We start from the raw sequence: 27542 nt of genomic DNA on the forward strand, positions 1-27542 counted from the left end.
AGAATTAAACACCGTAGTGTTGTCACCTGAACAAGGAAATGAAAATATTTTAGTCACTTAACGAATTAATGAATGAATAAGTTAATTATATTTCTTTACTAAAAATGGAGTACCTATCAAACTTCAAACTTCAAACAACGATCTAATTAGTAGTTTACAATTTATATTTAATATCATATGTAATTTACAGAATGAAAGAAAGTTGAATGTTGTGGAGATGCGATCTCTTCATAGGATACGCAGAGTCAGCTAAGCCGATCGAATCCACCATGAAGAGAGAGATACACAGAGTGGCAGGACGCCCCGGAGGGCATGTATGAAAAGGTTAATGACAGTGGACGAGGCGAAGGAGGTATGTAGACTCTCTGACTATGCCGCTTGGGATACAGCGTGAAGCCAAATAAGAAGTAAGTGTAATTTATTTGTGTGTGTATGTGTGTATATGTGTTCAACTCACCAATACAAGTTCGGCCGTCCTCGCTGGGCTCGTAGCCAGCGTCGCAGTCGCAGACGTACCCGCCGTCTGTGTTGATGCACACCCCGGGCGCGCACCGCCCCTCGCTCCCCGCGCTGCCCCCGTCCGCGCCCTCCGCGCACTCGTCGATGTCCTCGCACGCGTCGGGCGCGTCGTGCGGCGCCGACGTGCGACGGTAGCCTGCCAACATATCATACGATAAGTTAATTGTGAACTAATATTTTTAAGATAAAGACTTGGATTATTAATAAGGAAATTAATATTGTTAAGTCTGTACAATAATTAATAAAATGTATAAAGCTATTAAACAACACACAAAAACATTGCTAATAAAAGTCCGTAGAATAGAAAGAATAATAGTATGATAGTTATTCATTGATAAATTGACAAATAGTACAGAATCAATATGTTACCTTCAGGGCATTTGCAGACGTATGAACCAACAACATTTTCACAAGCGTGCCGACACACCGGGTGCGCTGTATCCGCACACTCATCCACATCGCGACAGTGAATACCATCGGGCGCCAGCCGATAGCCGAACGGGCACGTGCAACGGAACGACCCTGGCGTGTTGTGACATCTGAAGGAACACATGGCCCGTCCCTCCGTACACTCATCTATATCCACACAGGTTTGCTCCGGTCCTTGTGTAAAACCAGCATTGCATCTACACTCATAGCCTCCAGGTGTATTGGTACAGGTTCCGTTCCCGCACAATCGCGGATCGGCCGCGCACTCGTCCGCATCTACACAGGCGTCCCCGGTCGGGTCCAACACGTATCCGGGGGGACACTCGCAGCGGTAGGAGCCGTCGGTGTTGACGCAGCGTCCACCGCGGCACAGGGAGGGGCGCACCCGACACTCGTCCAGATCCTGCGTAAGGTTGGGGCGCCCCATGCCGCCCTGACACACGCGTAGGAACTCCGCGGACGACGGGGACGGGCAGTGCGAGCAGTAGCGGCCCCACGCTGCACCTGGAATGCAATGTCACGAACTATATAACTATGTTATAATTATATGTGTAATACGTCAAAGAGTTTATAAGGATTGTAGAAATAAACACATGCGCGATGTTGATTCGTGTCTGTTTATTCTTATGATTGCATTATATTCATTTTTTTTTATTCATTATGCATACGTTCTCGTTTTACTTTGTATCATATGCAAAGTAGTGCAGACTTAACGTCACAATGTACTTTAAAGTTGTTATCGAATTCGCGTGGCAGTGTGGAAGTGTGAGCGGGAGTGTTCAAGTACAAAAACATATGTTAAGTTGTTGTAAGTCTACACAAAATTTCAAAGCGGGTCCTTTTTACATTTATCTCATATCGAGTCAGAAACTTTATACGATTGTTACAATCATATAATTGAAATATAAATATTTATTATATTCATACATTTAGTACAATAAATATTGAGAAGGAATCTTATAAAACCTTTGTTCAATATATAAAATCATCTATAATTTCTATTCTAAATAACATTATTAATAAATAATCACAATTACATCAAAAAATGTAAATTAATTACCTTCAGAGCAGCAACACTCGGATCTGCTAAGCTGTAGAGGCCTCGCTTTATGACACCGGCCCGCGTCCCACTCGTCGTAGCAAAGTTCCTTTCGTTCGTCGACACACACCGCAGCCGCTTCATCAAACCTCCAACCCGAGGGGCAATCACAACGATAACTGAAGTACGAGAAAAATATTATCTTAATTTTTTTTTAATATCATGCATATTTCATTTCTGTTTTATGTGTATGTTACAGATCGTGCAAAGTGAAGTAGGTTGAACAGGAAGGCAGACCCTGGCAACATACACCGGGATTCGTATGTTGCCCGGCGTATGTTGCCAGGATCTGTCTGTGTCCGTCTGCCAGGAGGAAGAAGATAAAGTTATATTATGAATATATTCTTAATTTTTATTATTAATTTAATTCATTAATTTTATTATTATTTTGAGGCCAGCAGTGACACAGGGGTAAAGGCGTGCATCTGTAAACGCAACAGCTTTTACAGTTGCACGCTTGTGGGTACAATTCCCACTAGAGGAGGAGATATATTAAATATTTTAATTTTCCTCGCTCTGTTTACATCAAGGCAAAACGCAGCTTTAAGTCCCCCACTCCCTACTCGAGTAAAACAAGATATTGCTGATTACCCTCTATATACTCTAATATATGCGGTGCAGTATATAGTTGAAGAACAGAATATTTATGTAAAGGCAAAAAAAAAATATGTATAATTTACCCTCCATTAAAATTGTGGCATTCTCCTCCGGCGCACACGTATTGCAGCTCCTTGCACTCGTCGCGGTCCACGCAACGACGCCCCACGAGTCGCCAGCCTGGACCGCACGCGCACTCGTACCTGGTTATAATAATTAAAGTCCATTTAAATAGAACTTTTTGTCATTTATTACCTTATTATATAAAGTTAATTTATATATATAAAATATCAAAAAATATCATAGATCATTGTAAATTAGCATACATCAAATTATTCGAATATTTCATAAAAAATATATATGTATAGAAGAAAATAATACAGATAAAGAAAAAACTATTAAACATTAATGAGATAGAAGGTAAAAGAGATAAAAGATAGTGAAATGCTGTCAGGCTGCAGATGCGCGCGTCCAGCGTGTACCAACTTGCACCTGAGTGTAGGGACACGTGTCTACATACCCGCCGTTGGTGTTGGTACAGACGGGGTCCCCCTCATGACCGCACGGCGCCGGCAGTTCCACGCACTCGTCGACGTCACGACAGTTACGCGCGTCCGCGTCCAAAGCGTACCCGCCTGAGCACTCGCAGCGGAACGAGCCCGCCGTATTGCGGCAGCGCCCGTTGCGGCACACCATGCCGCCCTCGCGGCACTCATTCACGTCTGCAAATTACAACATTATTAAATATAACTACTGAGAAAAAATTACTCAGCATTTCATTCACCATCGGCTGCCCGACCTTTTAGAGTCAGGAACTCCGATCAGTGCCTGGTACGTGCGACCCAATTGTAGACTTGAGAGGGGCCCTGTAAGTGTGCATTGATGCTCACTTTAACTAACTCTCCGAGCTCCTCGCCCTACGTAACCAAATTTAAAATGATTCTACTCGTAGTCTTCTAAGTACGTTCTGGAAAATAACTACGTTAGTTCTAGACAGACCAAATTTTTTTAGCCAGCTACCGATAGATGTCATACATAGTAAGTAGTAAGTACCAACATAAGTAGTGTGTATTGACCGCTATCCAGAAGTTCCCTACAACAAGTGTTTAACTGTTACTCATCATCATTTGAAACGCATTAAGATGTAATCTTTAAAGTGCTGGAGAATAAATAAATAAAAATATAATCATAAATTAAGGTGAATTGTTTTAAAAGTTTCTCGTCCTTGCAGAAAAAAATATTGTAATTGGTCTGTATCTTAATTTTTTCTATTCAATCCTAATCCTACTCAATTGGATTGAAATCCCCACATAAACTGTTTAACAAATTAAAGTCTTGACTCGAGCCTGTGGAGCACTTCTGTCTTTTAGATTCGAAATAACAATATCATACTGAGATTTTCTTAGATTATGTGTTTTAGGTGGGTATATCTAATGTATAAAGAAAAATATTTTATTTTAAAATGATAAACAATACTATAAGAATTTAATTACATCATCTTTATATTTTATCATCATAAATTATAGTTAAGCAGTTGTCAATTGTTGTGTATTTTTTATTTATTGTTAGAATATACATATAATATGTTGCCCAATGTACAAATGTAGCAATGTACCATTATACAAACATACAAATCGTACAAATACAAAAACAAACAATCTCACCAATACAATCATTATTTGCGCCAGGCTTGAACCCCTCGTCGCAGTGGCACACGTATGAGCCGGGCACGTTTTCGCAGGTGCCGTTCCGGCACAACGGGCGCGGCCGCGAACACTCGTCCACGTCACGGCACGCGCCGTCGCGGAGAGTGTAGCCGGGCTTGCACTCGCATCTATTTTTTGTGTTTGTTTTAGTTATTTTTTTATTCTAAAGGTGTTGTAATTTAAATGCAAAAACTGTATTTTTTTTATTTAAAATTTTACACAAGAAATAGAATTTCGAAAGTATGTAGACCGTGCATAATGTCTGTTCTGTTCTGTTAACAATGTAAAAAATGGATGTACTGATATTGTTTAAAAAAAGTGTCTGAAACGCCGTTACTCAAAAGTATTGGCGTTTTATATGACCTGAGTATAAAAGTAACTAACAATAACAACTAAGCGAAAAGTAAAACTAATAATACTCGATGTCAATCACCACATCATTTCTGCAAATAAATTAAAACGACCCGACAGTATAGTACACTAGTCAATGTGACGCCACCGGTTAGATGTGTGTGTGCTGAGTGTACTCACCTGTAGGAGCCTACAGTGTTGCGACACTCGCCATGTTCGCAGAGACGGTGGTCAGCGCACTCGTCCACATCCTCGCACTCGTTGGCGGCGGCGGCAAGGCGGTAGCCCGGCGGGCAGCGACACTCGTAGCCGCCGGGTGTGTTAACGCACTGCGCCAGGCCGCGGCACACGGCCGGCCGCCACGAGCACTCGTCGATATCGCGGCACAGGTGGGATGTGTTATCGTGCTCGTACCTATTGCATAATTATTTTATGTATTGATGTTTGAACGGATGAATGATTGATGGAATACCGGATTTCACAATAAGAAATATTATTTAAAATATTCATTTGTAAGCATACAATGTTATGTGAAGGATAAAGGGTAAAAATTAAGATGTGTGCGATGCATGATGCTTAGCCATGGTGACAAGTCTATCCTGCCCAATTTAACCTGCAGTTTAATTTAGAATTGCTAAAAGTACAGTTGTGCAAACTTTCATTTTTCTAATTCGAAATGTGACATACTACTCCCATCACCTTTATTTATATATTTAATTAAAATCGATTTTTAAATAATCTAAAATAACACAATTTTTAAATTATCTAAAAAAAAATACTCACCCATGATCACAACCGCACTGGAACCCGGTAGGCGTATCATGACAAGTACCAGGCTTGCACAGCTGCGGCATGATATCACACTCATCAATGGGCTTCGTCTCGTTGGTCATAGGGTTGATATACTCCCCGGGTTTCTCTCCACATAGGGCGATATGTTCCGAAGATCCTTTATCAGGGCAGGCTTCACAGGGTGCTCCCCAGGCGCGGCCCACAGAGCAGCAGCACAGGTACTTGGTCTGGGGGACACCCACTGCCGCGGCACACTGCTCCAACTCCTCATCCCATTCCATGTAACACTGTCTTTGGCGGACGTCCACGCATTCCTCTGTAACAGTATGGTACTTTTTTTTACTTTTATTTATTTACTTGGTAATTTGGTAATTATAATAATAAAAAAATTTACATGAATGATCATCTTGTTTTTTTACCAAATTATTTATCTTTTAAGCTGGATATCTTATGCTATAATAATAATAATAATATATACAGAAGTGTAGATCACTTATATAATAAATTGTTCACTAATATTAGAAAAAGGGCTATTATAAAGAATATCGTGAAACTCTTTAAACCGAAAACCGATTAAATAGGGACTTGAGTGCGATATGTGGGACTCATGGACTGGCAGATGTGGGCAATCTTCTTATACCTACTAAAACAGCATTCCACTTTAACTACTAACAGGGGCCTATGCTGTAAAGCACTAACGGTCACACTGGGGCTATATACACTCACTTCCGTTGGGCATCGCGACGTACCCCTCTGGGCACAGACACACGTAGGAGCCGGGCAGGTTGCGGCACACGCCGGGCCCGCACACGTCGTGCGCGCACTCGTCCACGTCCTCGCAGCGCTCGCCCGCGAGTGCCCAGCCGGCACCGCACGTGCACACGAACGAGCCGAACGTGTTAGTGCACGTACCGTGCGCGCATAGCGCCGCGTGTTGGGCGCACTCGTCGATGTCCGCGAGCGTCACCACGTACGATGGCTACGAATGATATAAACATATTGGTATACAGTGTGTCGTAACAAATATATTCTTTATAAAAGAAACTTCCATTTTAACACTAAATAATCTTTTTAAATTCACATCTAATTATTATATTATTTTTTTATATTAGTTTAATTTGTGACATAAAAACTACAATTCTTAACGAAATAAGACCTGTTCTCTACCATGGTTCTTGTGTACCTTTATTTTTGGCATCACACTTTATCCCTAACGAGTTACACAGGGAAATATATATATTTATTTAGCTAAACTATTATATATAGAAATAAGGAATATTTATGTTGTATATAACATAACGTATAACAGACATCCTGTTAAGCAACTCGACAAAATGTTTAATAATACTCACGGGTTCCAATACAGGTTGATACCCGGGTCCACCGGGACATAACTGTCTGTACGCTTCTGAGCCGGGTTCGGGACAGAGGTCGCAGTAGTTACCCCAAGCAGCACCTACCAAGATAAACGTTATTATAATAATCTAGTCGTCTAAAATTAAAAACTCACACTGAAATCCGTTATAGAAAATGAAAAATAAACAGTCTATTATTAATAGTATATTAATGCTAATTAGTATCTCAAATTTTAGTTTCAATATATTTAATTTTTGACGGTTAAACCATAATAAATAGAGATGAAGTAGAGAAGAATACGAACCGACAGAACAACAACAAGCCGCCATAGTGCCATCCTCAGATAACTCATCACTATCGCGACACTGTTCAGTTCCCGATCGCAGATCCACTTTGCTGTAGCAGCGAGCCTTTCTAGAATCTGTCAGAAAAAATATTACTTCCTTAATTAAATAATGCTTATAATAAATAAATGCTTTATTCAGTAATTAAGTATATTTTAATTTTTAAAATTAGATTTCCCTGTCTATCTTATGTAACGTAAGAAAATAATGCAATAAGGTGACTGTTTACAATATAACGTATTCATACCAACTTTCTAGTTTGCATTGCAATTAAAGGGGTTATTTTGCTTTAGTTCAGTTTTTTTTAATCGAAGATTATTTGGTTTATGCGTCTCGTAAACATTAGAGTACGCAGACTTTTCTCGGACTCCTTTAGTCTAACTGTGGAACATTGCGTATCTACTGGCGAGATCTAACGCTATGCCTCGTATTATAAAAGCAGGAAAAGATAAAACATTTTCACCTACAACCAAATCACTAAATGTACAATGAGGAAAAACCTCAACAACATAAAAAATATAATACAAAATAAATCAATTATAATATCAACCATACCATAGCAAGCAGTTCCATCGGAGACCAGCTCGTAGTTGGGGGGACAGCGGCAGATGTAGGAGCCCTGCGTGTTGACGCACGTGCCGTACTGGCACGACTGCGGCGACTTGCATTCGTCCACGTCCGTGCAGTTGAAGCCCGGCATCACTGCGCGTAGAACATAAAAATAGAAATTATTTGTCAATGTATACACTTACAAATTAATAATTTAAGAGCAAAATTAGTATTAAAAAATTGTCATATTATGTGGGATAAGCAGTGACAGTTTAAAGACACATTTTCTAATTAGACACTTTTTCTAATCAGATTCGCATAAGAATACTTTTTAATAGTACACTTACTGAATCGCTCCTTTCAATCGGGACAACTTAACGAAATCAATAAAATACATTACTGAAATAATACATAAGTGCACAATACTCACAGTCGTCCACGCTGTCGGACTGGTACCCCTTGTCGCAGATGCACTTGAACATTCCGTAGGTGTTGACGCAGCGCCCGAACACGCACACGTTGTCGAACGTCGCGCACTCGTCCATGTCTGCAAAGAAGAATATTTCGTTTTACTTATTTAATTATATGTTGTAGATATACATTTATTTTAGGTTTTTTTTTTTGTGTACTTCACTGTTGTAATATTAAATATTGTGTACTACTCAAAGTGTGATAACAATTGTATTTTAATCATAATTATTTTTTGTAATAGAAATTACAATTAATAAATTTTTATAACTTTCAAAACACATAATTTAAATAATTTCAAAATCCATTATAATAAAACTTATATCAATAATAATGCTTACCCAAACAAGACTTCCCATCAGCCGCCTTAGTAAAGCCGACATCACAGTCACACTCGTACCCACCCGGGGTGTTACTACAATGCCCGTTCTCACACAAAGTGGGATCGTTGGCACACTCGTCGATATCAACACAAGCATATCCATCCCCCTTGTAGCCGGTCTCGCAGAGGCAGACGTAGGAGCCGTCGGTGTTGCGGCAGGCAGCACGCGGGTGACAGCCGCCGTTGTTTGTGAGACACTCGTCGATGTCTTCGCATTCGGCACCGTCGCCGCGCCAGCCGTCGCGGCATCGGCATTGAAACGAACCCTGAATAGATTATTAAATTATGTTTTACCAAAAATATTTTTGTTTCTCTTTTTGGTAGACAGCGTGGCGAGTTTCGCCGCTTAATATACAATGTTTCGTAAAGAATGGACGGAAACTAAGCAACGGGGTAGTTTTTCCCTGCGTAACATGCTATTTGGGAAAAATCTTGAGACTTTAAGATTTTGAGACTAATACGACGCTACTAAAATCCTTGTTATTATTTTTTAAATATCTTCCGTAATCAGCAAAACGGACATGGATATTCTAACCTCAAAATACCATCAACCTGTTTAACAAAGTAATCTAGTTACTAAATTAGAAAATACTAAAATGTATAAATAAAATTTTAAAAACTAACAGGTAAATTAATACAATCGGCAGCGGGATGACAGTCACAGGTACCAAGTTCACATTCATCGTCGTCAGTACACGCAGGGCCTTGTTCCGGCTTTACACTGTATCCGTCCGAACAACGACATACGAAACTTCCTATTGTGTTACGACACTCGCCCGCACCACAGAGGTCTGGAATCTGTCAAGAGAAAAACACTATTATGATCTATTTATATTTATAATAATAAAATATTTATATTTATAATACCTTATTATTGCTTATAGTATATATTAGCATATAAGTAACATTAACATCAGAACAATCATCAATATCCAAGTAAGCGAGTTTAGTATCATCAGGCCATGGCACGAATCCCCAATATCCACAAGTACATATTTATTAGCTCCGAAACGTTAAAGCTTTTGTATGTTTATGGATATCCAACATACATAAAGTAAGTAAATAAATCAGCAAGTAAAATGACGCAATACTAACATCAGAACACTCATCAATATCCAAACAAGTGGGTTTGCTGTCGTCGGGCGAGGGCAGCAGCCCCTCCCCGCAGGTGCAGAGGTAGGCGCCTGGCGTGTTGCGGCACGCGCCACCGCCGCAAACGCGTGCGCCGCTCGCGCACTCGTCGATGTCGCGGCATGTGCGCCCGTCGGCGCGGAGGTGCCAGCCGTCCCTGGGAATATATACTATTAAATATTGATCGTTTCAAATTATATTATATATTATAAGAACACAGCAGCGGCACATTTTCTGACTGTAAAGGCAACGGTTGTGGATTTGCTTCCCATTCGAGTTTGGATAGTGCGATAGCTAGGCCTGAGGGCTCTGGGATCTCAGTCAGAAGCATTATATGCTTTAAATTGAAAAATTATCAAGGGTGGCTAGAGACTATATGTTTTATAACATAATATGAATCATCTAAACGTAACCCATTATTCAATTCTCCGAGATTCTTTCAGTTTACGCATCTCCAAATAATACATAGACAAACGACTCACTTGCAAGTACAATGGTAAGAGCCCGGTGTATTTACACAGTCGTGCTGACAGCGCGTGGGGTCGTCCGTGCACTCGTCGATGTCTTCGCAGTGCGACTTGACGGTGGATTGCGCGTAGCCCTCGTCGCACACGCACTGGTACGTGCCCATTAGGTTCTCGCAGGCGCCGTTGCTGCATATGCCTGAGAATTTATTTAGTAAATATTTATTTATAAAAATAGATGTTCAAGGTTCTCTGCAAGGTGATTTTAAAGATGCATGTCTCTTACAGTCACTTCAGACGAAAAAGTGCGCGAAATCTCTGAAGCAATTGTATGCTTAAACATTCATGTACGTACGTACATATGTAAGTGTCTACGTACCCGAGGTAATGGAGCACTCGTCAACGTCCTTGCAGGAAAGGCGGTCGGGCGCAAGCTCCATGCCGGGTGCGCACTCACAGCGGAAGGAGCCCGGTGTGTTGACGCAGCGCCCGCCGCGGCACAGCGACGGATTCTCTGTGCATTCGTTCACGTCTGGAAAGCGACAACATTTGTTAAGAAACTCGTAAATTTTAGCTTCACGCTGTATCTTGCATACGGTAAGGTAGACTAAGGGAACCTGGTAACCTAGTGTAAATATACCGTTCTCCTCTCACTGTTGAATTCTCGAGGTGCCACGTTACCAGAGCGAGGAAATTAAAATATTAAATATTTCATCTCCCCGAGTGGGAATGGGATCCACAACAATTGCGTTTGCAGTATAAAGGCATTTCTTCGAATCTTCCACTATTAAGCTATAAATATCGAAACTAACCAACACAAACTTTGGACAGGTCGTCGTTAGTGTATCCGGCGTTACACCTGCAAGTGAAGCTGCCCTCCGTATTGCGGCACTCGCCCGCGCCGCACACGTCGTCCACTATCTCACACTCGTTCACGTCCACGCATGTGTGGTTTTTAGAGTCCTGTACAAAATTGTATTTAGTTCATCTTATATATATAATTATTTTTCATGTATGTTTGTCACAGAATTTCTCCTAAACGACTGGTCTTTGTATATAGATAAAAACGTTTCAGTAGTTTCCTATGATGTTTGAAAACACAAACGAACATAGCACTAAAATTGGTGTGTACAGAAATCTAAGGTAGAAGATATTAGTAGCTAAATTACGTAACAATATTAAATTCAAGTATATTTTTTTGACATTTTATTTCTAAGAAAACACGTCTGCCGGGAAAGTTAGTATTTTATATAATGGGTATTAAATTACATACAATTATAATTTTGTAGCATATTAGTTGGTCTAAGCTTTTGGCAGATGGCAAATAATGTAAAGATATATGTTACATATAATATCAAAAACACATTTATAATGGTGACACGACACTTAGTAAAGACTTTAAAATAACAAATTAATTACATAGTTCATTTAAAACAGAAATATATTTTATTACTGGGATTCTTCAAATTTATCTATGAAAAATATTTTCGCTTAAAAAGTAAACGAGATAAAAAAATACAAAGCTGCTAGTTTTCACCAAATCTACTTGCAACTTACAATCAATTATTTTTCAATAACAAACAAAAACAATTAAAATTACCAACCTTTTCATACCCCGGGAAACATTCACAAGTGAACGTCCCCAACATATTCTTGCACCTTCCAGGCCCACACAATCCCGGGAACGCGGCGCATTCGTTGACCTCCATTTGTCCTGGCACTAAAGTGGGGCCGCCCACGCCAGGCAGTACACCCAAGCCCGTATCGTTACCCCATAGTGAATGTGAATCTACGTCCCATTCGCCTAAGCCACCGCCCATATTGCCACCGCCGCCCCAGATGTCGGTACGGTTGCCGCCCTCAATGCCGGGTCGTTCCCAGGTTGTAGGGCCCGTTGCGTCCGCGATGCACAAGTTGCGATATGCATCTGTTCCTGTTAGGAGGTTAGTTTTATATTAGTCATTATATTTTTATTATATATCTTATTTTTATGACATATTTATCAGACATCCGCGTGCACAAATGTAGTAAAATTTTAAAATTGTATTCTCAAATTATATTCGTATTCTCATCAAATCTTTCAAAGTGATGATATTCACACTAAAAAAACATAAAAAATGTTGTCTGCCGTCTTTATAACTCCGCAATATAAGATTTAAAGTAACTGAGCCGATCAGCAATGTATGCTCGTACCTCTCTTGGGACAGGGCTCGCAGCGCGCGTCGCCCCAGGCGCGGCCAAGCGCGGAGCAGCAGCATACGGCTCGGCGCACAGCGGCCAGCGCACCCGAGCAGCGCCCACCCGCGTACTCCGCGAAGCACTGCTCGCGCCGCGTGTCCATGCAGCGGTTACCTGTGGACACGAAAACAACAAATGCTTATTTTCAATATTTTATCAATAACACTTAATATACATGTTATAAAACATACCAGTAGGATCCAGGGTTAGTCCGGGCGGACAGTCGCACCTATACGAGCCGTCGGTGTTGACGCACTGTCCACCGATACACAACTCGGGATCTAGCATACACTCATCCACATCGCGACATGTTGCACCATCCAACTGAACAAACCACGAAATAAGTATTATTATAATGCATAAATAACATAAAAATGTTTTAATTAATTTTTGTGTAAATTTTATCTCCCATCCCAATGATATATATATGCGGCAGAGAACGCACAACGAGGAGACGTTTCTACACAAAGCTAAAGTGTCAAGCCTTGTACAGATTATTAAGTCCCCAACGATTTAAATAACGACACCAAAACGTATCAAATCAAATGTTTCCAATTGATATTGAGCCTGGATAAAGAGATCCTTGAAGCCTACACCTGTAATCGCAAGTTCCAGGCAATGCTCCGAGCTTCACATAATTTGAAGACAGAATATAATATTAGTTATACATACCTTCCACCTTTTACGTTAGTTCGATTCGACTACCCTACCCTAACTACCCTCTTCTTATACATTTCATCCATACTTTTGTACAAAATTATTTACACATATATAGTAATATATAGTAACGTAGGCGCACCTTAGCAGACCCCTTAGGGCAAGGGCAGTGCTCGGGCTCACAGGGCTCACAGGGAGAGCCCCAGGCGAGGCCCACGCTGCAGCAGCACTCCTGGCGCAGCAGCGTGGCTGGCGCCGCCGCCTCGCACGCGCCGTCCACCACGCGACGCCAGCAAGAACCGCGCCGGTTGTCTGTACGTACGGATGTTAACATTATGTTATTATTTATGTCAGAAAATCGATTCAATTCATTAATAGTGTTGCAGTCAAAATGCATATTGCCAGTACACTTAGAGAATTTATATTCAAAATATAAGCCATTACTCATTTTAATTGACTTAAAGCGAAAAATTTAGAACCTAAATCTAAATTAATACATACAAAAAAGGAAAAAATAAATAAACATCAACTAACCTAAACAATGCTGTGCGGTGGCATCTAACACAAAACCATGTTCACATTCACACTCGTAGCTGCCGTGGGTGTTGATGCAACGACCGTTGTCGCACGGGTTGGCTTGTTCTGTACATACACTCATATATACATACATATACACATACAGTACTGTATATACTGGCTATTACGATAATATATGTATATCTTATAAGGACACTTAAGAACGTCTATATAGTCATTCACAGTCAAATCTACTTCATAAATGTTTTGCAAAATGCCAAAAAAGGGAAAATAAACCAAAGGGCCACCTGATGAAAAGTACTTTAGACCATGGATATCTACAATATGAGGGCGGATACAGTGAGAATCGCAACCGCATCCGATCTTCAAGGGAAGAGCATTCTGTAGTTTGCATAACTAATAAAAAGTACAAACCACATAATAAAGTATATAGTATGTATAGATAATGCGCAATAATTAAATGGTTGTGGGTAATACGATCGTTTTGAGATTAATACACACTTTGGGCAATACAAATATTATATTTAAATTATTTTCATCTTCTGGGTCTAGTGATGAAATACAAAACTGAACAATAGTGTTTCTTAGCACTAATTTCTTTTGGCTTTTTGAAGATAATATTTGTTTATCTTGGTTGTAATACTCCAATTTCTTAATTTAAACATTTATTTATAGAAATGGAATGTTTACATATTTTTTATTATGGCAGATCATTTTCAAATTTAACTTAGAGATTTTTTTTTTAATTAACTGCTAATATTAATTTTGATTATAATGATTATGCCGCAAGCAGTGCAATGGTATCGATTGCGTGGTATGTTAAATGACTATTTTTATAATTTAAAAAATGTCACAGGCACATATGTATTTAAACAAGTATATATTTAGGTATCACCTATGACAAAAGGATATTTTCAAAATTTTTTCTCATATATCTATATCATCCCTATTTTCAATATATAAATTAAATTATTATGAATAATTATGCATAATTGCTGCCCTGTTTATTAATAATTAATATTATAAATGTGAAATTTTGTGAGGATGTATGGATGTTTGTTACAATCTCACGCAAAAACTCCCGAATGGATTTCGTTAAAACTTAACTAGTCTGAAATAAATGTAGAGATTAAGTATAATTAGACTATAAAATAAGAGTAGGTTAAAGCGGTCGAAGGCCAGGCGGTGGTCGATAGCGGTGGGTAACCTGAGGGGACCCACCCGGGGGGCCCGGGCGGGATGTCGCCGCGTTGGTACGCGTCGTCGGCGTGGTAAGGGGGCTCACCGGCGCACTCATCCACGTCGCGGCACACGTGCTCGGCGGCGTCGAGGCGGGTGCCTGCCGGGCACACGCACGCGAAGCTACCCGGCGTGTTGCGGCACTGCCCACCCGCGCAGTACTGGAAAACGTAGACATGCTTTAGTCACTTAGGACTGTATCCCGCATAAAGCAGAGTAGGCAGAGGGAACGGAGTGTTAAAACGCACCGTTCCCCACACACATAACGCAATAAAGATTTTTGACATATTATTAAATTTGAACATATAGAGGCGTTATTAAATTTTAACATACATAGGCCAGTCATTGCACAGGAGCACAAGCGTGCGACTGTAGACGCGACAAGATGTAGGTTCCTACTTGAAGAAACGATTTAATATTTTCATTTTCCTTCCTCCGTTAACAAGGTAAGAAAGGCGGAAAGCGGAGAACGGTGTGATTTAACAGTACGTTTCCTCTGTCTACTCTGCTGTGTGCGGAATATAGCGCGAAGCTGTTTATTTTTTTAAGTAAAGGGAGAAGCGCAACGTTAAGGACTCAACACGCAATGCCTCCAGAATTCGAAAGAAATGGGAAACAGAAGTGTCTTAATGGGAACGGAATGTATTTACATTAGGTTCCCTCTGTCTACCCTGCTGTGTGCGGGATACAGCTTAAACCTTGTGACTCTCACCACGCTTTCTTTCTAAACGACGTTACGTAATACTGGCCACTCACCGACTGGTGCATGTCGCACTCGTCAACGTCGCGGCAGATGCCGGCGGCGTCGGGGCGGTAGCCAGCGTCGCAGAGGCAGCGGTAGCCGGGCTCGAGGTTCTCACACGTGCCGTGCGGGCACACGCCGGGCACCTGCGTGCACTCGTTGATGTCCGCACCGCCGTTGTCCTTGCCGGCCCCGGACGGACACAGCGCCGCGTACTCGTCCGAACCCGGCGGCGGGCACACCTTGCATGATACTCCCCAGCCGAGATTCAAGCCTGTTTGATAAAATATTCTTGTTTATTTTTATCCATATTGTAACCGATACACGCAAACGTATATAAACTTGATGGACAGATATACAGATACACATCTGTATATCTGTCTGTGGTATTGTGGCTCCCAGAGGGATGAAGCAATTTTGAAATAGTATTTTATGCATATTCAAAAAAATATATTTCGTCGTTTGCAGATCATACGCCCACTTTTAGTTATTAATGAAGAAGATAAAAACAACTTAAGTCTAATTCGTACTTTGTATACTATTTTGAGTTATTTTTATGTGGGGTTTTTTTTTCATTTTTAATTTAGTTGTTATTATTTGCTAAAAACCTTCGACCTTAAAATTGAATTGATACAATTTGTAAAAATAAATGTAGTAGAAAATAAAATATAGCCACCTTTACTGGCGCTACAGCAGCACTGAGATCGTGTAACAGGAGTGGCGCTGGGTCCCGAACACTGGCCTTCTTCGAACTTCTCGTAACATAAATCTTGTACCTCATCTGCAATGGATAACATTAGATATTTGTAACTTAGACACTTAAACACGGAAAGGTATAAATAACTGAGCCAACGGATAATGTAAAATTGTACTATTTCTTTGGTAATAAATGAATTTTATTTTGTTTAATACTTGCTTGCATATTGGATATGAATAGGTACATCATTCATTGCTAAGCGTGAATTAGGGCAAACGTTACAACAGAAGATTTGTGAGAAGAACCGTTTCAACATACTTGAACTTTGCACTCTTATCAACATTACATTCAGTGATATACAACACAAGTAACTACCACTATCTCCTTCTTAACATGTGACATAATTTATAAACAACTTTACCCAAACAAGTGCGTCCATCGTTGCTGAGCGTAAAACCAGGCAGACACTCGCAACGGAACGATCCCGGCGAATTATGACAGCGTCCATTGCGACACACGCGCAGCTCCGCGCACTCGTCTACGTCGCGGCACTCGGCGCGCGCCGGGTCGGCACGGTAGCCGGCTTCGCACACGCACTGGTATGAGCCCTCAGAGTTGACGCAGCGACCGCCCGCACAGCGTGCCGGTTCGGCACACTCGTCCACGTCGGCGCAGTAGCCGGCAGCGGAACGCGCGAAGCCAGGCTCGCAAGCGCAGTGGTAGCCACCGGGAGTGTTGCGACAACGGCCGCGGCGGCATACGCGCGGGTTGTCGGCGCACTCGTCCACGTCGCGGCACGCGTGGCCGGTTTCGGTGGCCGCGTAGCCGGGATTACATTGACACGAGAACCTGAAACACAAATCATCTTGCCACTTAAAACCGTCATGGCGTAGAGCAACAGCGACTGACTGTATTTGCTTTGGTTGTGATTACGATTCCTACTCAGGGGTAACATAATTACATTTGGTCGCTGTAATAACAAGTCAAAACATGACGTTGAGTTCCCCCACTCATCGATCATCGAAGAGTGAAAAATGAATTTTATTGGCACAAGATTTTCATGTAAAGTAAAAGAGAACCACATTTTTTTAATGTTATATTTACCCGTCACCGACGCTGACACAGACACCATTAGTGCACATGCCGCCATTTGTCATTTCGCATTCGTTTTTGTCGCTACATCGTAATCCATTCTCAACTGGATCGAAGCCTGGTGGACATCTTAAAATAAAAAAAGTAATAATAACACATATATAAACCACATAATAAATGCGTATAATATAGTGATGTTTTGGAAAATATTTTTGGGCGTTTACTCATAAAAACTAACTATAACGATGTAAACTGTTACATATTAATTATATACTACTTCATGCTCTAAACTTGTATCGGTAAATACTAATATTATACATAAGTTGTACAAACCTGCACTCGAAGCCGCCAGGCTTATTAACACAGACGCCGCCCTTGCAGTATTGCAACGCGCACTCATCGATGTCTATGCAAGTGGGATTGCCATCTTGCTCTGCTGACTCCGCTCCGTCCCAACATTCACACTGGTATCTGAAATATTGTATAGTATAAATTTATAGATAAAAATTCAAATATAAAAACATTGCACTTATTTAATAGAAAAATTACTTTAAACAACCAACTCTTACCCAATATCCTTATCAATACAATTGCCCAGTCCACATATGCCACTGCGCAGCATACACTCGTTTATCTTAGCTATGGGCTGGGCATCACCCCCGGCACCCCCTCCTCCCCCCGCTCCCCCTCCACCACCGCCTATACCATGTGTATCATTGCGTCGCCAGTCAGGGGGAACGAGACCTCCACCGCATAGGTGACTCCATTCAGCTGGAATTAGAAATTATTAAAATGTAATGGGATAATTTTCATTAATTGTCCATGGGTGAAGAGATATTAATGAAAAATCTGTTCTTTTCCCACTTTTCAACAAAATATAATAATATAAGAAAATGTGTTTTGGATGGCGGAACCCATTAAATGGGTTTTTTTGATTTGATGACTAAATAATTATATTTTGAGACATTAGATCATAATGTAAAGTTAAAGCAATAACTTATCTCAACCCACTACTTACTGCTACACTACAGTAATACATAAGCGGGGTAGTTACCGGCGCCGCGCGGCGGGCAGGGCGCGCACAGCTCGCCCCAGGCGCGGCCCATGTTGTAGCCGCAGCAGCAGTCACGGTTGGACAGCGGCATGGGCAGGCGATCCGCGCACTCGCCGCTTTCGCCGAGGTACGTGAAACAGCTGCTCACGCGGCCGTCTGCAGGGAGTGACCAAACTCATTAACGCAACCCATTCCCAAATTAACATAAGATTTAAATTAAAATAATAACACAGTTTCAATTAATCAATCAAATCAGCTTAGCGTGGAGCGTGGAGCCTTTTCGGGTCCACTGCTGGACATAGACCTCTCCCAGGGTGCGCCAAAGCTCCCGATCCTTTGCCTAACGTAGTTTATTAGTCTTCAAATTATATTTTTTTATTGTATAATTTTAAATATTGGATAACCGAAACGAGAGCGACCAGGAAATCTATGTCAGGTCTTGACAGAGTCTTGGCAAAACCACATATTTGCCTCATCAATAGCATACAATTTAGGCGGTAAAAACTATTATAATATACCAATATTGACAAGTAGCCGAATAAATACGGCAATTTTGGCAATTAACATATCTGGCAAGCTGAATGTACGTCACAGCTTGAGACGATTTTGCTCAAAGTTAAAAAGCCAAAAAGTGGATGCCACTTGCAATCACATCTATTCTACGAATTCAAAGATTCAACATTTTTTTAGATTCAAATCATTTGAACAGCTTGTTTTTACACAATGAATTTACGATACCTACTTTAGTTAGCAAGAAGTAGCAGACTATGTACTCATAAATAACGAATGAAATAATAAATATATTATTTTTTAATATATTATTATATATTAAAAAATTATTTTTTAATATATTATAAATATATTATTTTTTAATATTATTTTTTGTATAATAAGAATTTGCAAAATATTTTATTAACTAACAATTTAATTTTACTTATTACAAATATTTTAAAATATTTATCAAGTTAAAAACGTTTAACTTAAACAGTTTCATTTGGAACTTACCTATACAGAACTTCTTGTCTGGGCTAGGTATAAAATGGGGGTTACATAAGCAATAGTAGTCTCCTTCCGTGTTCACACATTTTCCATTCTGCAAATATGTTTTAAAAATATTAATAAAGATTTTTAGATAAACATAACTGTAAAACAAGAGCATAATAAATAACATTCAAAAAAATCTATTATAAACGTTTATTTTATTAACTTAAGAAAAAATGTTGGGTGTAATATGATATTGTGTAGTCTTCTCAGTACCTATACAATATAGGACATATTTTACGAATCCGAATATGTATGTTTATATGGACAGATAGACACACATATACATATACTAACGGGGCATATATCAGGGTCCTCGCACTCGTCGATGTCCTCGCAGTTGTTTGTGAGGCGGTGTCGTCGCTGTCCGGGCGCGCACTCGCACGAGAACGAACCTATAGAGTTCACGCACTTGCCGCCCTCGCAAAGACCGGGCACCGCTAGGCACTCGTCGATGTCCTGAAATTACATAGATGATAAATAGGATAACAATTGAGATCGTTATTAGAACTGTTGTAACGGTTTTTAAGTTATAACATTTATGGACAAAGTTTACTTTACATATTCTCTAAGTTACATATTTTCGGCGAAATTAGACTTAGTTTTTAATTATCAGGAAAATTAAGAAAATAACAACTTACTAAAATGTCATCTGTGCTTATTTCACAAAAACATCAACGATGTGAAAAAGTAAAATATTTAATTCGTCACCCCATATCAAATGATGATCTTTGTTTTACTGGCGTACCTGGCACTCCTTGGTCTGCAGGTTGCGCAGGTGTCCCGGGGGGCAGTCCAGGTCGGCGCAGCGCTCGCAGGGGTGCCCCCAGGCCACGCCCACGGTGGCGCAGCACAGCTGCTTGGTGCACATTACGCCCTCCAGCGCGCCCGTGCACAGCGCGCCACGCGTATCCGTATAGCACGGGCCTGCACCACAGTGAGGATTAGGAATTCATTGTGTATTAAATCCTATCCCACTAATATTATAAATGTGAAAGTTTGTGAAAATGGATGTTTGTTCCACTTTCACGCAAAATTTAATGAACGGATTTACATAAAACTTTAGTGATATAGCTTACACATTAGAATAACATAGACCAAAATATAAATATAAAATATATTTGGCTACAATATAACAATATGCTTGAGCGAGCGGAGCCATTTTGTCGCTAATTTTGTATATATATCCACAAAACAATAACTGATAATGATTTCTCAACTAATACCAATTTACTTAAGATATTTACATTGCATATGTACTTACAAATATTTGTCTTAAATATTACTTATTGTGAAATTTAAGGCTGGAATAAATATTACCCAAGATCAAAGTTTAACTACTTATTAAAAATTATTTATTAAGTCACGTGTTTTAATTTTTTTAAATCAAAAATCGTCAAATAAGTCCACTGGCTAAGATTAACCACTCAAACCAGAGAATAGCCGGTGCAAAAAACTCAACGAGACTTTTTTTTTAATAAAGTAATTATACATTAGAAATAAAGCATTCTATTCCCAAGGCGTCCTACCATTTATAAAAACATTAATTTGATAATAGCTTCTATTTTTAGCACAAAAACGTCTTTTCTAGTTTATTAAGTAAATTCAATAGAAACATAAAACTATTATTAATAAATAGTGGTTGCAAAAACAACTTTTCATAACATATCTTTTCCAAGAGAAAACTTTGAAGAGATAATTCATATATAATGTTTGCGGTTTTACAGAGAATCTTTGCATAATGCATTTAATATTAGAAAAATGATGTAACTATCACTAGAATGAACACAATAGACACATTGTTGATGAGCACACAGATGAGCCACTTTTTACCCTGAACCCTGTTATTTTTACATCGCAAACCATTAGCACTTCATAACACATCATTTACACATATAAATATATAGACACAATAATATAAAAATATATACAGTATCTATATACACACTCACCAGTACGTCGGTCGATCTCGCAGCGCGTGCCGGACAGCCCGTGGAAGCACACGCAGCGGTCGGGCGCGATGCAGCGCCCGCCGTGCAGGCACGGCTCGCGACATATCGCTGTGAAACAATACGTACACTTTTAATACAAATATATTTCACTATATTTGTGTTTCAAAATTTACAAGATTTACAAGAATTACGGCACCACTTTCGCGAATATTAAATATTTATTAATTATAATATTCAAGAAAATATAATATTTCATTTCTTCGTAGGGGAATCGAACCCACAACCTGTCGCGTTCATAGTGACACTGTTGTGCCCTTGAGCCAAGATTGACCTATAATTTTATTATTATCACTGAAATATCATTGTTTATAAAATAATACAATAAATTAATTTTTAACAAAAACAAAAACCGACTTCTAACAACGAACTAAAAAGTGAAAAATAATTATATAAAGATTTTATAATTTTGAAGTCGGTGCCAAGTAAAACAAACAGGCTTAGTAATTAGATATTGTAGTAAAGGTGTTGTAGCATTAGTTTGACACCGACTTCAAAATTATAAAATCTTTATATAATTATTTTTCACTTTTTAATTCGTTGTTAGAAGTCGGTTTTTGTTTTTGTTAAAAATTAATTTATTTTACGATTTTTAGTGATGGGTAGATCTTAAAATGATGCTTCTTGAACGAGTGGTGATGGTGGTGGTAGTGGTTGTCAACGAGTGGTTGTGATTGTTCTATGTAAAACTTCATTTAATTAGCTATTATTTTTGTGCAAAGTTACATTTTGGTATATTGACAAGAACAAACATAAAGAGTATTCGGGTGAATTCGGAATCTCCCTTTTTTGAAGTTGGTTGAAAATGAGAACATCCTCTTTTTTGAGATTGGTTGAAAAGAAATGCAACGATCAGGAATCTCACTTCTGACATCAATTTAAAAAGTTTTTGCTTGTAACTATTACAGTATAATTAATTTTTGACCAAAATAAACAAACTTTCTCAATTTTCTCCGGATTCCATAATCGAAACCTAACCAAACTTTCACCAAATTATCCTTGAAGTGTATCCTTTCAAATAAAAAAAGAATCATCAAAATCGGTTGGCGCGACATTGAGTTATTCGGCTATTAGTCGCGCACATGCATAATGCAAATTTAAGACTTATGTGATTTTCTCATGGATACCATTGTCAGACATGGACCAAAAAAAAATGGGACCATTCGGGAAGCTATACCTTTCAAATAAAAAAAAATTATCAAAATCGGTCCACCCAGTTAAAAGTTATGAGGTAACAAACATAAAAAAAAAAAAAAAAAAAAAAAAAAAAAAATACAGTCGAATTGATAACCTCCTTTTCTTACAGAAGTCGGTTAAAAAGTAGTCAGCTTGCACGCTCAGCTCTGGCAGAACGTGACAATGAGTCATGCTTTTCCGTGCGTGCAGCCGGCGTCCATCGACGTACAAAGACGTTATTACTACAATATTTGATTTGCTCAGATGCCTGATGGCCTGTATTTTCGGGCATTGTTTTTTTAATTAATTAACTATATTTAACTACTATATTACCAAAAAACTTTTTATCTACATGAGGGTTTCTACAAGTAAACAAAATGAAGATTGTAGAGATTTTAAAATAAAGAATGGACACATTCATTAATGAAGGAAAATAAAAGAAATAACTAAATAGATATACTAACGTTCAGTACAGAACTCCCCGCTCCAGCCGGGCGCGCACGCGCACGTGCTGTTAGTGCAAGTGCCGCCGTTCATACAGATGCGACGACATCCACCACGCGTTCGTGCTACAAAATTATATTACGAAGATTAATTTAGATATTAAAAAAATAAACCCTCTTAAAAAATATCTAGTGCGCCTAAGTAAAATAATTAAATTAATATTGATATTTTGGAAGTATTAATAAAAAAATATGACAAATACTGCCAAATATGTCTTTAATTTTAAAAGCAAAGTTTTTATTCTATTATAAAAGAAATTAAAAAAGAAATCTACATTAAAAAATATTATCAATCTCATAAATATCCACAGCAATACAGACCAGGATGGGGGTAGAACCCGCCAGCCCCCCCACAGGACGGCGCCTCCACACCGCTGGGACAGCGGCACATGTTGGGCGCCACGCACGAGCCCGTTCCGCCGCCGCAGTCGGGACGACAGATTGCTAAAAGTATGTTTTACTGTTGTAATAAAACCTAATAGCAGTCACAGAGTAGTTGTTAGTCACATTGAGTAATATCGGTAAGGGATTCGAATCTGACGTTAGTAAATATAATATGAGAAACACAAGTAATTATTTAACTAGCTATTTTTTACCTTTCAATTCAATTCATATTTTAGTAACATTGCGTGTTGATTACCCATAACTGTCGCGTTAACACACGGATTTTGTGCCACGTCGTCAAAATTTATGTACGTACATATATAAGAACAAAAAAAATAATAATAAAAGCTCTATCTGGTTATTATTTAATTATTCTCGCTCATAGCAGAATTGGCAGAGGGAATTCTTGTCAATCCTGCTATTCCACCCAGTGGGAATCGAACCCACACCCGTCGTATTTAAAGTCGTACGCTTGTGTCCCTGTGCCAGAAGGCCTCGACATTTTTATCCATTTTAAAATGAAAAAAGGAGGTATGTACTTACGGACTAGACATAGTAAGGAATTAGGTCTAGAGGTCCATCCAGGACAGCAATGCGTGCTGTTGCGACTCCGGCACACATGAGGACTGAAAAAAAACAATAATATTATGCTTTTATTTACAAAAATACAGTTTTGATAAATATTTTTTTATATGTCATGAAATTAATTGGTTCACTACACTACACTACACACTACAAAATATGCAATTTATTTTGATGATACTATTGCAGTAAATGAGATATCATAATTAATAATAAATTAATAGTAACGGAACTATGAAAAAAATGTATATAGATTATACTCTAAATACATTTTACAGTCCAGTCTAATAAGCGAAGAACGATTTTTAATATGTAAAATCAAGAAAGATCCAAGCAAAATAAAGAATATAGTGCACCACAAGGCTATCTTCAAAACTACATATAGGTAATATTCAAAAAATCTAAGGTTGTCCTTAATTGAGGTATACTTATTTTAACCCACTCGCGGCTTTCCTTTTGTGGAACCTATAAGGCATGTTGGCAACTCTGCCAAAATGTATCAGTTATTAGATTAGATATTAGTTTTCGAAATAATAATAAGTTTTATTTCAATAACAAATATCTTCGGAATTCAGCAACATTAATAACACATATATTGATTATCGTAAATTTAATATCCCACTGTAATCATAATGAAGACAGCCACTTGCAGGTGTTGTGACTAACCTTGTGTCATCAGCTGTCCAAATTAAAGCATCTTATTGAATTCGCTGCGGTATTTAAAAACCATTCTGAATCTAGGTCAGATGGAATACCAACATTGTCTAGAGCATCCGTTTATACATACGTTGTCGTATAAAGCCGAAAAAAATATATTTCCGCCTAAATACATCAATACATACAAGTAATTCCACCTTTTTACACAAAATTACTGAAATTTTGTAAAATACTTTTTAAATATTGTCATATTCAACATTCCGTTTTACTAAAACAATCTAAACTTTAACAAAAGAATATGTTTTGCCAAAATAAATCACATATTTAAATAGTAAAACACGAAATAATATAATTGTTTAAATAAAACAAATGTATCCCGTAAGTGTATTCTGCTATCATTACGATCAAAGTTCAACACCGAATCCTATACGGTAAGACAACACCGCGGGCCGACGTGGGCGGTCACGCCTGTAAATTTTCACGCTTAGAATTTCGGGAGCGTAACTAAACGCCGGAACAGGATCAGTGGGACAAATTACATAGCCAAGGTCGTGACTCGTATGACCACGAGACACAAAGGGTTAATTGAAAATCTTGTCCTTTCGTTTTGCAGTATAGTTTATATTTCAAAAGAGGTATATGAAGCAAATATATGATTAGGAATTCTCATGGAATTAATATATTTTTTTCAGTTTCATTACTATAGCGATGAAAACAAACATATTAAATATTTCAATTCCTAAAATGGGTAATGGACCTACAACCTGTTAACAGTCACAGACCTGTGCCTCTGCCCCCCGACGGGCCTCAAATTTAACGAAAATCGAAATTAATAAATATATTATTCATTTTGAAACTTATATTATCTTAACCTATTTCATTTTATAAACATTTACAGACTTACTTTAGCTGCTTCATTTCACAATTTAAGGATCACGTAATTGAATTTGGACGTGATTATATATTGTATACTATTTCACCAAAGAACTTGAATACACAAGAGTATAAAATTGTTCGTCTGTGCATATTACATATTCGAGAAACATAAACGTTGAAGACATTTATTTTATTCATAAATCTAATATGCAAATTAGACATTGCTGATGTCAGATTAAGCATACTTGGCAATTTCTTCAATGCTCACAACAATGTAAGGACGGACAGGGCATTAACTAAGGAACATCTATTATTGTAGTGTCTTAAAAGTAGGTTCCCTCTGCTTTCCGGGATACATCACGCACACAGCAGGGTGAAGATGATTCTTTTTCACGTTTATTGTTCTATCATTTCTCAAAACTAACGGCCCTGCTACTTTTATACAATAAATTGTAATTGTAAAAAATTGTAAGTATAAAATTTATTTTATTTACACATGAAGTTCTTTTTTTATTTAACTACACCTAATTAAAAAAATGTAATCAATTATAAGTATAAATATACATTTTGAGCAAACATCTACAACCCTATGGCATGTAAATATTCAGCGAGCGTCCACGTGCTGGTGCAAGATCGATGCACCCGCGATTAGCTGCGCCTGCGCACCATTCTCTCACTCATCGAACGTGACTCACGTTTCTTTGAATCAAGCGATCCTTTACCAGATATTTGCGAGGATTCCCACAAATATACAACAGATTCTACTTATAACAATAAATATTATATCTAATGTTTATGCTTGTCGGCTTTGGTTCTGTAAGTCTTTCTGGCCTCTTTTGTTATGAAGAAACAACTTTGCTCGATATACTCTATAGAAGTCGGGATGCGGGTGATACGCGACTATCATCATTCGTGAAACAATACCAGTAACATACAATTCACCCTCATTAACGATACACAGTGCAATCCACATTTTCAAAGAAATACCTTTTTTAACATCTCCCTCTATCCCGCACGTAGCAGAGTATGTAGAGGGACCCTGAGAACCTAGTGTTAATACACTCCATTCTCGTTAAAACGTTGCATTTTCAGTCGCACGCTTATACCCCTGCACCACAAGTAGGACCCCATCAACAAGCAACAAACCAGAACAAACAGACATACCCAACAAACTGCGTGGGCGCCCTATCGGCGAGGGTCCTGGCGCCCCGCGACCAGTGGCGCGCGGCTCGCGGGCGCGCCGTGCTCTGCACCCGCGGGTCCGCCGCCGCGCCGGCCAGCGCCAGCGCCAATGTTAGTAGCAGAAGTCTCATCACTATACCGTCAACATCACTCTGAAACAAAAATGGAAATATTATTATTATCTAAAATGTCTTAATAACTTTATTTCTGATTCATGACTAATTGCTGCGTTGGAATCCGCCACTCTACACGTAATGTCTCGAACTTGAGTGGAAAACGGAGACATGATATTCTCTCTGCCTACCCTACTATGCGGTGATGTTAAAGTTAAAGCTCAATTAGGTTATAACAAAAAAGAGCTCACTATAAACTTCAAATAAGTTATCATCATTACATTAATATATTTAAGATAAAATTAATTATGCATTATATAATGTGTATGTTATCTTTACATTTTTTTGATTTGTGTAATATTATGTTTTTAGTAATTATATTTCGTAAGCAAAGTTAAGATTGAGTAATTGATAGATATAATTAGAACTGTGAATGCAGCATCAGGGCATCTGTGGCGCAGTGGAGATTGCGCGGGCGCGGGGGTGCGGGACGGTGGGGGGACCAAGGAATCCGTGCCGAAATGATAACACGGTGCGACGACCCGCACTATTGCAGTATATTATTGTCATTGTTAA

General features: G+C 38.9%; 1 protein-coding gene across 2 annotated transcripts in view; it reads right to left on the reverse strand.

Annotated features, from left to right (window-relative positions):
* The window catches only part of LOC146539330 (fibrillin-1-like), a 48882-nt gene that overhangs the window by 5244 nt on the left and 16096 nt on the right, over positions 1–27542 (reverse strand). Inside the window, exons 2-41 of one of the 2 annotated variants that reach the window (XM_085208089.1) lie at positions 26836–27005; positions 24100–24182; positions 23494–23616; positions 23134–23238; positions 21437–21544; positions 20233–20411; positions 19782–19943; positions 19449–19536; positions 18444–18599; positions 17959–18160; positions 17723–17860; positions 17402–17518; positions 16719–17146; positions 16277–16381; positions 15615–15874; positions 14905–15019; positions 13617–13724; positions 13225–13394; positions 12617–12749; positions 12381–12539; positions 11792–12120; positions 11000–11150; positions 10567–10719; positions 10206–10386; positions 9688–9880; positions 9217–9390; positions 8552–8858; positions 8173–8289; positions 7749–7895; positions 7154–7270; positions 6846–6949; positions 6220–6472; positions 5485–5809; positions 4882–5115; positions 4309–4478; positions 3165–3366; positions 2728–2847; positions 2009–2166; positions 889–1452; positions 458–655 (exon numbers count right to left, since the gene is read on the reverse strand). In XM_085208089.1, coding sequence (XP_085064215.1) covers positions 458–655; positions 889–1452; positions 2009–2166; positions 2728–2847; positions 3165–3366; positions 4309–4478; positions 4882–5115; positions 5485–5809; positions 6220–6472; positions 6846–6949; positions 7154–7270; positions 7749–7895; positions 8173–8289; positions 8552–8858; positions 9217–9390; positions 9688–9880; positions 10206–10386; positions 10567–10719; positions 11000–11150; positions 11792–12120; positions 12381–12539; positions 12617–12749; positions 13225–13394; positions 13617–13724; positions 14905–15019; positions 15615–15874; positions 16277–16381; positions 16719–17146; positions 17402–17518; positions 17723–17860; positions 17959–18160; positions 18444–18599; positions 19449–19536; positions 19782–19943; positions 20233–20411; positions 21437–21544; positions 23134–23238; positions 23494–23616; positions 24100–24182; positions 26836–26984 — 7285 coding nt within the window. In that variant the 5' untranslated portion in view covers positions 26985–27005. Of the gene's footprint in view, positions 1–457; positions 656–888; positions 1453–2008; positions 2167–2727; positions 2848–3164; positions 3367–4308; positions 4479–4881; positions 5116–5484; positions 5810–6219; positions 6473–6845; positions 6950–7153; positions 7271–7748; positions 7896–8172; positions 8290–8551; positions 8859–9216; positions 9391–9687; positions 9881–10205; positions 10387–10566; positions 10720–10999; positions 11151–11791; positions 12121–12380; positions 12540–12616; positions 12750–13224; positions 13395–13616; positions 13725–14826; positions 15020–15614; positions 15875–16276; positions 16382–16718; positions 17147–17401; positions 17519–17722; positions 17861–17958; positions 18161–18443; positions 18600–19448; positions 19537–19781; positions 19944–20232; positions 20412–21436; positions 21545–23133; positions 23239–23493; positions 23617–24099; positions 24183–26835; positions 27006–27542 lie in introns of both variants that reach the window. The other variant, XM_085208088.1, reaches the window with a different exon arrangement.

The sequence above is a fragment of the Heliconius melpomene genome, chromosome 4 (assembly GCF_056956725.1).
Source record: "Heliconius melpomene rosina isolate 202511_hmr_F chromosome 4, ASM5695672v1, whole genome shotgun sequence".
NCBI lineage: Eukaryota > Metazoa > Arthropoda > Insecta > Lepidoptera > Nymphalidae > Heliconius > Heliconius melpomene.